The sequence below is a fragment of the Cebus imitator genome, unplaced genomic scaffold, assembly GCF_001604975.1.
Source record: "Cebus imitator isolate Cc_AM_T3 unplaced genomic scaffold, Cebus_imitator-1.0 Scaffold273, whole genome shotgun sequence".
NCBI lineage: Eukaryota > Metazoa > Chordata > Mammalia > Primates > Cebidae > Cebus > Cebus imitator.
In genome coordinates this window covers 2,877,200-2,889,699 of record NW_016107588.1, presented here as the reverse complement: position 1 = coordinate 2,889,699, position 12,500 = coordinate 2,877,200, and the positions used below count along the sequence as shown (strand labels likewise).

The 12,500-nt window shown below is 44.8% G+C and overlaps 1 protein-coding gene across 2 annotated transcripts in view; it reads right to left on the bottom strand.

Annotated features, from left to right (window-relative positions):
• Positions 1 to 12,500, bottom strand: part of NSDHL (NAD(P) dependent steroid dehydrogenase-like) — a 28,689-nt gene that overhangs the window by 8,466 nt on the left and 7,723 nt on the right. For both annotated transcript variants that reach the window (XM_017500897.2, XM_017500899.2), the window contains exons 3-4: positions 10,572 to 10,730; positions 1,646 to 1,792 (exon numbers count right to left, since the gene is read on the bottom strand). In XM_017500897.2, coding sequence (XP_017356386.1) covers positions 1,646 to 1,792; positions 10,572 to 10,730 — 306 coding nt within the window. The remainder of the gene's footprint in view (positions 1 to 1,645; positions 1,793 to 10,571; positions 10,731 to 12,500) is intronic.

Here is a 12,500-nt window from a genome sequence, read left to right as displayed (position 1 = left end):
GTTTTGTAGAGGTGGGGTATTGCTATGTTGCTCAGCCTGGTCTTGAACTCCTGGGCTCAAGAGATCTTCCTGCTTTGGTCTCCCAGGGCGCTGGGATTACACATGTGAGCCACCACACCTGGGTGCAAATCTTTTTTGTATGCCTGGAACCTTCCACTTAGCAAAGAGCAGCAAGGCCCTTCCCAGGGCTCCAGTTACATCAGCATAGCAGAGTGCAAAGTCTGGGATTTGGAGAATCCGCTGTGACTCCACCTCTTGTAGTTACTAGCTAAGAGACATTGTTTAGCCCCTGGTTACCTAATGAAGAGCCAATTAGGTAAAAACTGCATCAGAACAAAGCATCTTGTCAACTGCCAGGGGCCAGTTATAACTGATGCTCTCCAGGGTCCGAGCCCAGAAGAGCTCCAGCCCTGCTGGGCTGGCTGAGGATGCTGGGGACATGGGGATCAGACAGTGCCAGGAGAGGTTGTTGGGAGAGGAACCCCTGGCTTGCTTCAAGCTTTCTCTTAATTTATGTAGTACCTGTGGCATGCGGCCCTGTGAGGGTCAGGATGCTGAACTGACAGGGTGCTGTTTCAGTCAGTGGCTGGAGTCCTATAAAGAAAACCCTAAGAACCAGGACTGGTAACAATGCAGCAAGCTACAAAGTGGCAGAAATTCGTATCCCCTCAGGCCTGAGTTATAACAGGTTTCTACTGGCTAAGAGTAAACACAATTTGCTTTTCTTTGAAAATATAAGCAAGGTCTGGAAAACGATGCGGTGGTTCCTCAAAAGGTTAACCATAGAACTAGCATATGATCCAGCAGCCCTAATTCTGGGTATATGTCCAAAAGAAGTGATTAACAGGGACTTGAACAGATGTTTGTATACCTGTGTTCACAGCATTATTGTTTACAATTGCCAAAATGTGAAGACAGCACAAATGTCCATCAACGGCTTAATGAATAGACAAAATGTGGTCCACCCATACAGTGAAATATTGTTCTGCCTTAAAAAGGAAGGACATTTGGACACATGCTACAACATGGATGACCCCTGAGGACATCATGCTCGGTGAAATAAGCCAGACACAAAAGGACAGATACTATATCATTCCACTTCTGTGAGGTTCCTACAGTTGTCAAACCCACAGAAACAGAAAGTAGAAGGGTGGTTGCCAAGGGCTGAGTGGGGAAGGGAGACTGGGAGTTGCTGTTTAATGGGGATGGAGTTTCTATTAGGGAAGAAGAAACGGTTTAGAGATGGATGGTGGTGATGGTTGTACAATGCTGTGAGTGTACTTAATGTCACTGAACTCTGCACTTCAAAATGGCTATGATGGTAAATTGTATGTGATATATATTTTATCATAATAAAAATACAAGCAATGTCTAAGTTCTGCAGCTCTTTAACTGAAGGCTAATAGCCTTGAGGTCCTCAGATGTTCTATTTGTGTGCAGTTAGAATACTACAACTCAAATCGGCCTTGGCAAGCAGACCTTCATAATCCTCAGTGACTCCCCAGGCCTTCATTTTTAACATCTTCCTAACAATTTAAGAAGCAACCCTACCTAGGCCTGGGGAGACTGCAAGAACTATGACCTTACACCCTTAGAAAGGGCCATCACACGTTCCTGACAGCACTCACTCCAGCTTTCCCCTTACCTGAACCCCAGCCTCTTTGCAAGTTTCAATGACATTCTTGGTGCCATTGTAATTCACTCTATAAAAGAGTTCCTTGTTGTTACTGGATGGCGGGGGTGATGCACAGTGGAAAACTGTGTTTACACCTTTCAGAGCTGGGTACAGATCCTGGAAAAGCAAATGAAGAGAAAATAATCATTCCTGCTTTGACAGGTCAGTAGCATTCCCACATTTTCATTCTCCAACCTGTGGCTTCTAGGTTCCTTATCTTATAATTCTACAATCAATATGGAAACATATTCTTATAAGAGATTCAATAATACTGAAGTACATGGGATGGAAACCAAGTTGTCCATTTAATCACCTTCTCCCCAGTAACTAGTCCCCCATAAAAAGGGGTTTGGGGCATGAGAAGTCTGTGCGATCCACACAGAGGCAACACCCTTTCGGGTGGTTCAGGGCGGGCACCTAGGGGGTAAAACTCCCCCAGAAGGGGAACTCAGATAGAAATTACGAATCATATGAAAAAGTTTCACACCATTAAAGACAGTATAAATAGCCGATACACAGGCATATTCCTTCCTGTGAAACTAGATACAATACAGCAACCTGAAAGGGATTTTTAAAACAGGTCTGTTTGATTTACTGCTAAAAGGAACAAGAGCTCCTGAGAGAAAGGGCTGATTGCAGATCTGGGACAGGAAATACACAAGAACCAGGCACACCTTGTACCAGAAAGTGAGGATACTAGCTAAGACTACTGGGGTCATGTTAAAAGCACTCAGGTGCCAGCCTGAAGACGTTCCCACTGGGCAAAGAAAGGACAGCTTGACCACAAGTAAGAATAAAAATTCTTTCTGAAACTGGTAAATAAACGGAAAAAAAAACCAAACCTTTATTCTGCAAAAGGTATAAACACTGCAGCTACTAAATGAAGAAGTAATAGCACATCACCATTTCACCAGACCTTAATTCACAGGATCTAAGTATGATTCATGCTTGTCACCAAAAGAAAAGACAGTTATGTGCCTAGACTCACCAATTAATATTTTGCCACAATTTCCTCTCTCTACATACATACAATCAATGATATTTTTTGAAACCACTCAAGTAAGTTGCAGACCTCATGCTGCCTCTAAACTTTACCAGGTATCTCTTAAGAACAAAAGCATTCTCTTAAATAGCCATGAAATAATGATCACACTCAAGAAACCTAACAGATATGATACTCTTATCCAATAATTAGTCTATATTCAAATTCCCCCAATTGTCCCAATAATGTCCTTTACAGCCTTTTGTTTTGGGGTCCAGGACGTGTAGTATTTATTCCTCACGTCTCCTCCATCTCTTTTAATCTGAAACAATTTCCCATCTTTTCTTTTTTGTCTTATTTTAATGCTGCTATTTTTCAAGGGTTCTGGTTGGTTACTTTATAGACTGACCTTCAGTTTGGATTAGTCTGTTTCCTCAAGATTAGATTCAGGTTTAATGGTTTTGGCAAGAATACCACATCAGTGGTGGTGTGCCCTTCTCAGGGAATTACCTCAGGAGGTGCAACTTTGTCCCACTGTTGGTGATATTAAGTTGGTGATGATGATGGCTGTCAGATTCTGGCCATCAAAAAGGTACCTTTTCCCTTGCAATTCCTAAGTAATCTCCAGCATGTTAATTCCACCGATTGACCTCAGCATTTATTGATCGTCCTTGCCTGGAACAGTAATCAATGTACTGGGTATAAAATGGTGACATTCTAAGTCTAGCTTTTTAATTCATGCTCTTTACATTTATTAGTTGGAATTCCTCTGTAGAGCTTCCCCTTCTCCCTGATCCCAATTGTTCTTTTCAGTATTTTTTTTCTTTTTTTTTTTGAGATGGAGTTTCGCTCTTGTTGCCCAGGCTGGAGTACAATGGCACGATCTTAGCTCACTGCAACCTCTGCCTCCTGGGTTTAAGTGATTCTTCTGCCTCCTCCTCTCAAGCAGCTGGGATTACAGGTACCAGCCACCATGCCCAGCTAATTTTTGCATTTTTAGTAGAGACGGGGTTTCTCCATGTTGGCCAGACTGGTCTTCAACTCCTGACCTCAGGTGATCCACCCACCTCCCAAAGTGCTGGCATTACAGGCATGAGCCACCACGCTCGGCCTATTTTCAGTATTTCTACAGACCTATGGATTCTTTTTTAAATCAATGCATTATAATCCACTACTATTATGTTTTTCAAGGCTCAAAATGTCCCATATTTGGCCAGTGGAGGCCCTTCAATTTGGCTCTTGTGTCTTCTTTATATGTCCTCATTCATTTTGTGCTAAGAAAATGTTGCAGACTAACTTTGTACTGCCCCTGCCCTAGGGTCCTAGAATGAGCAATTTTCCCAAGAAGCCCTAGTTCCTTTTGTGCAAAATGGTATATAGAAACCCAAATATGAGCATTAGGCATGCTTATTACTATTGGAATATCAAAAGTAATAATATCCCAGAGGAAAAACCTGAACAAGTCTGACCAAGTCTGTAGTCCAGTAGAAACATAATATAAGCCACAGTGACTTTAACGTTTGTAGTAATGACATTAAAAAGTAAAAAGAGAAAGGTGAAATTAACTTGAATGAGATAGTTACATTCCTTTTTTCTGTACTTAGTTTTGAAATCTGGTGTAGACTTTACATGTACAGTGCTTCTCAATTCTGACTTGCCACATTTTAAGTGTCTAATAGCTACATGTGGCTAACGGCTGCCTTAATGGACAGTACCATCACAGATCTACCAGTATACAGAAAATACTGGAGGACAGCAGGGCATGTTAAACATCATGGGGATGTAATCAGCAAAATCCAGACTGTGGGAAATACTACAGCACCACAAACATGGATCCTATTAAACTTCAGTTATTCAATAGATAGACTGAAGTTTCAAAAGATGAAGGGAACTGTAAATTAAAACAGACCTAAATATTTCAGCCAAATGCATAGTCTTGACCTTGTTTGGTTCCTTATGTGGAAAAACAATAATACAAAAACATTTATAAGACATTCAGGGATATCTGAACACTGGCTAGATACTAAAGAACTACTGTCAATGTTTTTAAAAAGAATCCTTATCTTTTAGAGACCAATAATGAAATATTTACAGATAAAATGATATGATGTCTAGGAATGACTTCAACATAATCTGAGGGGACTATAGGTGAAACATGATTGGCCATGGGCAGATGCAGGGAAGAGGAAATCTGCTATGAAATAGAACGAGAAAGAGAAGGAATGCAAGAAAGAGAGGGTAACAGACAGATAACACAATGAAAGACCACCATCTGTCCAGCAAGGCTTCCAGAAAGAGAGAAAGAGAAAAGTAGAGTCTTTGAAGAATTTTCCAGAAATGAGGAAAGACATTCATTTTCAGACTGCAAAGGCCTGGCAAGTGTTGAGTCAGATTTAAAATCAAAATGAGAACTCAGGCTCAGATGCATTCTCTATAGAGACTATAAATGATAAAAAATAAAATTCTAAAAGCTGTGAGAGAAAAGCCAGCAACCAGCTTGGGAGTAGACTTCTTGTTAGCAGCAAAAGATGCCACAAGACTGGGGCGATTTTGAAAAGTGTTATGGGCTGGGCGTGGTGGCAATGGTGGCTCACACCTGTAATCCTAGCACTTTGGGAGGCAAAGGAGGGCAGATCACTTGAGGTCAGGAGTTCGAGAGCAGGCTGGCCAACGTGGTAAACCCCTGTCTCTAAAAATATAAAAATTATCCAGGCATGGTGGCCCATGCCTGTAATCCTAGCAACTCGGGAGGCTGCGGCAGGAGAATCGCTTGAACCCAGGAGGCAGAGGTTGCAGTGAGCCGAGATCGTGCCACTGCACTCCAGCCTGGGCGACAGAGCAAAACTCTGTGTCCAACAAACAAACAAACAAACAAACAAACAAACAGTTATGTAATATATGTTGTGTATATAAAACTATATAACTATATATATATATAAACTTTATCTATATGTATGTGTGTATATATATCTGTCTCTCTCCCCTCTCTCTCTACTGACTATAAAAACACATTTTTTAAAAAAGAAATGGAGGTCTCATTATGTTGTTCAGGCTAGTCTTGAACTCCTGGCCTCAAGTGATTCTCCCACCTTGGCATTCCAAATAGCTGGGGGACTGCAATGCACACCACCACACCCAGCTGAAAGCACATTTTAAAAGTCCTTCCCGGCCAGGTGCAGTTGTTCATGCCTGTAATCCCAGCAATTTGGGAGGCCGAGGCAGGCAGATCACCTGAGGTCAGGAGTTCAAGGCCAGCCTGGCCATCGTGGCAAAACCCTGCTTCTACTGAAACCACAAAAATTAGCCGGGTGTGGTGGTGGGCACCTGATTAGGGAGGCTGAGGCAGGAGAATCACTTAAACCTGGAAGACAGAGGTTGCAGTGAGCTGAGTTGCGCCACAGCCTGGGCAACAGAGCAAGACTCTGTCTCAAAAAATAAAAAATACATAAAAATAAAAGTCCTTTCCTGCCATGCCTTTCACCCACATCACATCCACCTTGGACTTAGCTTAGATTTCATGATCCATCAGCACCACCTTTGCCTTGTTCCCCTCTCCCTTTATTAAATTTGTCTAGCAAACTCCAACCCTGGTTAAATGCAACTCGCCTCTTCTCCATGCCTGCAGCTGAGTAGCTGAGTGTAGCTGGAGAGCAACATGCCATGCTTGAGGGTCTCCCTTTAAATTTGTACTCAAGGAAAGCTGGCAATAATATATTAGCAACAGCAGCATAGCAGCTGGGGAGCCTTTTGGAGAGAAGTTAAAGCCTGCTAAGGATTCTCATCTCCTTGGAGGGAACAAAGCAGTAATCGAAAGACAAAATCCCTGCTTTTGTGGAGCTTACGTTGAGGACAAATTTCTTACGAGATTTCCTTTGCTCTGTATCTGCTCATGATCAATCACTTTTCAAGACAAATAAGCAAAGAAACAAGTAAATCTAGAGGACGTCCGTACTGGCTGGCAGCTGATATGCAGAAACTAGAGCAAAGTAAGGGAGATGGGCAGGGGCTGGTTCCTTAGCACGGGGTGATTGGAGATTTACAGGAAGTTAGGGAGCAAGCTCTGTGGTTCAGGAAGAGCGTTCCTGACAGAAAGAACACCAAGTGCTTTGTAAATGCAATAAAAGAAAAAAGAAAAAAGAAAAAAGAACACCAAGTGCAAAGGTTCTGAGGCAGAAACTTGGTTTGTGGCCAGTGTGCCTGGGGCAGAGCCATGAGGCGGGTGTGGGAGGAAGGGGGCCCGACAGGTAGTGGGGACGTGCTGTTCAGGGCCTCACGGGTGATTACACAGGCCTGTTTGCTCTACATGGGACTGGATGCCACTGGAGGCTTCTGTACAGAGGGTGGTATGATCTGATCTATCCATTAAGAGTCCCTCTAACATCTAGGTGAGAGTGATGATGGACCAGGGTGGCAGCCATGGGTGGGGTGAGAAGTTGCTGGGTTGGGGATCTGTTCTGAGTGGAGTCAACAAGATTTCATGATGGATGGGATGAAGGGCATGAGAGAGAAAGGAACCTGGCAGGGATAAATCAAAGGTTTTTGGTTAATGCAACTGGAAAAGCAGAGTGGGCCATTTATGGAGTTGGAGAAGACTTAGCAGAAGTAGGTTTGCTGGGATAGGGGAGGGGCTTGCATCAGGGAACCAGGAACTTAATTTTGGATGTAGCAAGCTTGAAGTGACCATGAGGTATCCAAACAGGGATGCCCAGCAGGCATTTTGAGATACACACACAGACACACACAGACACACACATGGCCAAGAGAGCTAGGGGGTAGAGATGCCAAGCAGGCAGCCCACTAGCTTCTAGACAATAATGAATACATGAGATGGGATGGAGTCACGGGGACACTGTCTAAACTTGGAGAAGAAAAGCAAAGTCCTGGAGCCTGCAAAGTTTAGAAATGATAGTGACCAGGGGACAATCATTGAGGCAGAAGGAGAAAGGAGGGAGCGTGGCATCTTAGAAGGCAAGCAAAGAAAGCATCAGATGCTGCTAAAGGGCCAAGGCAGAGGAGGACGGAGATTCAACCACCGGATATGGTTGCCTCAAGGTCCCTGGTGGCAGTGACAGGAGCTGTTTGGGGGGGACCTAACTGGAGTGGTTCCACAAGATAACAGAAGGAAGGAATCAGAGGCAGCCAGGGAGAGAGGTCCTATCCGAATCACTGGGTAGGGAAGAGGAGGTGGCTTCCAGCTGGCACCAGGATGGGTGCTTTGGTGGGGATGAGGCATCCTCAGGAACAGCAGGGGAGGCTGACTGGAGACGTGGACGTAGGCACATTTGTGGAGGTGGTGCTCAGTGGTACCAAAGGTCTGCTTGAGGGCTGTGGCCATGCACAAGGCAAGATTTAACCAGGGTGGGGGTTACAATGTGAAGTACACTGTGGGGGGCCAGGCTCCAGTCCCCGGTAACTCCACTAAACACTAGTGTGGGTGTTGCTGTAGAGGTATGTTGTAGCTGTGGTTGACATCTACAATCAGCTGACTTTAAATAAGGAGATTACCCTTGATACTCTGGGAAGGCAGTATATAATCAGTTCAAACACCCTGAAAAAGAAAGTGAGGATTCTGTAAGAAAAATTCTAACGTGGGACCACAGCATCAATTCCTGTCTGAGTTTCTGGTCTGCCCTACAAATTTCAGACCTGCCTAGCCAGCCCTTACAATCATGTAAACCAATTCTGTGAGTTAAATCTCAATCTCTCGGCCACGTGCGGTGGCTCACACCTGTAATCCCAGCACTTTGGGAGGCTGAGGCAGGCGGATCACCCGAGGTAAGGAGTTCCAGACCAGCCTGGCCAACACAGTGAAACCCTGTCTCTACTGAAAATACAAAAATTAGTCAAGCGTGGTGGCTTGTGCCTGTAATCCCAGCTACCCAGGAGGCTGAGGCAGAGGAATCTCTGGAACCTGGGAGACAGGGGCTGTGGGGAGCTGAGATCGCTCCACTGCATTCCAGCCTGGGCAATAAGAACAAGACTTCATCTCAAGAAAAAAAAAAATCTCAATCTCTTTCTCCCTCTCACCCACCTCTCCCTCTCTCTCTCCCTGCCCCCTGCTGGGTGTTTCTGTGGAGAAACTTTATGGATACATACAACCAAAAGAGAAAGGGGAAGGGGGTGAAGACCATGCAAGTGAATGAGTGGACCATGGAACTAAAGGCAGTGAAGCACAAATGGGGTGAGCCACAGCAGGTATGCCTGGATGTCTGGGTGGGGTCAAGGAATCGGGACAGCTGAGGCACTAGAGGGCATGAGCTGGACAGAGAGGAGCTGGTACTCAGAGTAGAATGCCTGCAACTGGGATGAAGGAGAGGACATGCTTACTGGTGATGACAGGAGGGCAGCCTCACTGGGTGAGAGAGGCGAGGGCGTTGGTAGGGTCATCTACGTGAACACTGAATTCACAAATCGTAATGCCAGAAAGGAGCTGAAATCCTAAGGAATAAAGTGGAGTCACCTGGGAAGGGGAGCAGATGGCTGTGGGTGGCCATCACAAGGAAGGAAGGGTGTTGGGGTTTGTATATAGTCTGAGGGTATCCTCTTCAAAGCTGGAGGGGCTTAGAGTGGCATGAGGGAGAATGGTTCGGAGGCAGCCATGATGAGTACGGAAGATGTCTACCCCATCTCCAGGCCCGGAGGTGTGAGCAGTGTGGGAGAGAAAACAGCCATAACTTTGCAGCAGAAGCAATGGTCTTAATATTTCATAAACAAAAACCATATGGCAAATGACACCAAAGCCAAGAATAAGAGCCCAGTGACAGGCTGAGGGAAGCCATCCACAAGGACACAAGCACAGGATCGGCATTCCAACTAGAGTAACAAGGAAGAAAAGGCAATCCCAAAGACAAAGGGGCAAAGGACACAAACATTTCATACAGGAGGAAGCCTGAAAGCCGATCACCCAATGACAGAGTGGCTGGTTACTTGATCAGGGAGGACATGTGACTCTGAACATCAGCGAGGCACCATTTCATACTCCTCAGAATGGCAACACCAAAAAGTCTAGTTATGCTCCACGGTGGCAAGGATGTGGAGCAATGGGGCTCCTGCCACACTGTGGTGTGAGGTGAAATTGACATAGCAGCTTTGTCGAGCCATCTGGCAACATGTAATAAAATTCAAGCTATTCATACCTCAACAACATGGAGGAAGCTGAAAACATCATGCTAAGTGAAAAAAATATAAATATGACGAAAAGCTTCAAATTGAGACAACCTAAGAGAGTAGGTGAAAGAGCTTAGGAAAGGTAGAAATTCCCCCATCCTGTGAAGGAATGCCCTCGGCACCNAGTATGAATACGACATAATTCTGTTTTTATGAAATGTCCAGAAGAGGCCCATCCATAGAGATGGGAAGCAGATGAGTGGCTGCCAGGGGCTGGGAGGGGAGGAGAGGGGATGGCTATGAGATTTCATTTTGGCGGAATACAAATATTCTGGAGTTAGATCATGGGAGACGGTTGCACAGCTTTGTGGATATATGGATAACCACTGAATTGCATATGTTAAAAATGTGATATTGGCAGTACATGAATTGTATCTTTTTTTAATGAATTATATCTTAATCAAAAAAAATCACGACCCTGTGGCCCAGCACCCATACTTTTTGCAGCTGGCCCAAACAGCCCATGGACTGCTTTTGAAGTACAGTTTCCCTGGCACACAGCCACATCCATTTGTTCATTTAAGTGCTGATCATGGCTGCTTTTGTACTACCAGGACAGAGCTGAGTGGCTGCGACAGAGATGATGGTTATTCATTCTGAGGAGTAAGAATGTGGTGTTCTTTCCTATAACTTTGAAAATGTTCACAATGCAACAATTTTTTTTTCAAACAATTTGGCTGGCCTCTGAGCAAGGGAAGTATCGTGGTTCCCCCTCATGAGTTGTGGGAAATCAGCAAGGTCCATTACCTGTCGGCTGCAGAGGTCACCCACAAAGAACTGCACCTGGGGATTATCAAACCCTTGCCGGATGTCAAAGACATTGACAGCATATCCTCTTGCCAGCAACTGCTCCACCATGTGCTGCCCCAGGAATCCAGAGCCCCCGATCACTGTGCATTTCTTAGCCTGTGGAAAGAGAGGAATGGTAGGGAAGACCAGTGTAGTGAGAACTGGAAGCTGTAGAGTCCAGAACTGCGTATCATGAGCCACTGCAATGGTAGATATACTTGTTTGTCTGTAGCTCTTCCTGAGCCAAGTTGGAAGGTTTATATCATTCTGGTGTTCCATCACTAGTGTAACCTTCTCTCCTGGGATCAGTAAGGAGGGAAGAGAGACAGCAAATGACACTGAGATTGACTTTGGCTGGATTTGATGACAAGATCCATGCTTTGTATTTAGTGAAAAGAAATCAAACCACCTATGACCAAAACTGGACAATCTTAAAAGAAAACAAACCTGTGATACCTTTGTGTTCCTGATCCCTGGGTGCCTCTCTAAGGACAAGAAAAAAAAAAAAGGCAGCCATTTGGTAGCTGATAGCTTGCATTGAAAACATCAGAAAGAAGGAAGCAGTCTCCATACTCGATGGACAAAGTCAGTCCCTTTTCCTCCCTGACCACAGCAGGGCTGGGCTGTGTCGCTTTGGGCTCATCACCTGACCCCTTCTTGCCTCAGCCTAGAAATCTAAGACCACCTTCATGGGCTCTCCTAGTGGGGCTGCAGTGAGGATGGGCAAGCCCAGGGCTCTGCTTTGCCTCCTCTGAACTGCAAGGAAGTTGAAGAAATGGGGAGAGCCATGGCGTTTATGTCTTAGCCTCCACAACATACACGATTCCTCGGGTAATTGCAGTTCTGGTGACTGGGCATAATGCAAGGACCAGAGGAGCACATGCAGGCCCTTCAATATCCTCCCTCCAGGATGTCAGTGCCAAACTGCGGCTGCTGTACACCAGACCAGCTGGCTATGAGTGTCTGTAAGGAGGACCTGTGATAGCCTTCCGCCCTAGGTTATTTCTAAAACTGTATCTGGGCCTCCTTAAGATGACAACCTCCACTTTCCTTAGCTCATATAGAGTAAATCCAAGTTGGGTGTGTGGAAATGAAATATCTTAAATAAATTATGTTCTTGATTAGAAAAACAAACAAATCTCCCTACTTATCCCTTAAACATTAACACAATTGAACTATGCAAGAGACTGAAGGAATGCCAGGGCCAGACGGCCGCTACACATCCGCCTCCTTCCCAGTTGGGGTGTCCCATCTGAAACGGCACTCATACTGGATTCCACCAGGCCTGCCTGGAAATGGCACTGTACTTCAGCCTCATTTGTTCATGTGCAACTACTAACAAAATCGGCCTTACCATTCTTCTGCCACCCAAAACTAACTTCCCAACCTGTTCTTTTCTAGGCTTTATTCTGAATATTCCTATACACATGCAATCATACCAGGTTACATATGATATATTTCCTCAGGTCCTGGCCAAATTAAATACAAAACTCCCATCAATCCCTTTTCTAGCAATCCCTTTCTTCTCCCCTCCTCCCAAGTCAGCTGTACAGGCAAACTGTAGCTATTTAGAAGAACTCTGAGCTGCCTGTTTCCCAACCTGGGCTTCCGCAGTTTTTACTAAAAGTCTGAACCCAAAGACAGTCAGAACTAGATATGTTTTGAGAGCATCATGAGGGATTTCAGACTGCCTTGCTTGTATCATTTGGCATCTCCAGTTACAGGTGTTTCAAAGGATGCTAATCTTTTCAAAAAACAAATAACCTTGCTGTTATGTCTAGTGAGATTTCATTTCACGATTTTAATTGTGACTAATCACAATTAAAGGCAGAGGTTGCAGTGAGCCAAGATCGCGCCATTGCACTCCAACCTGGCAACAAGAGCAAA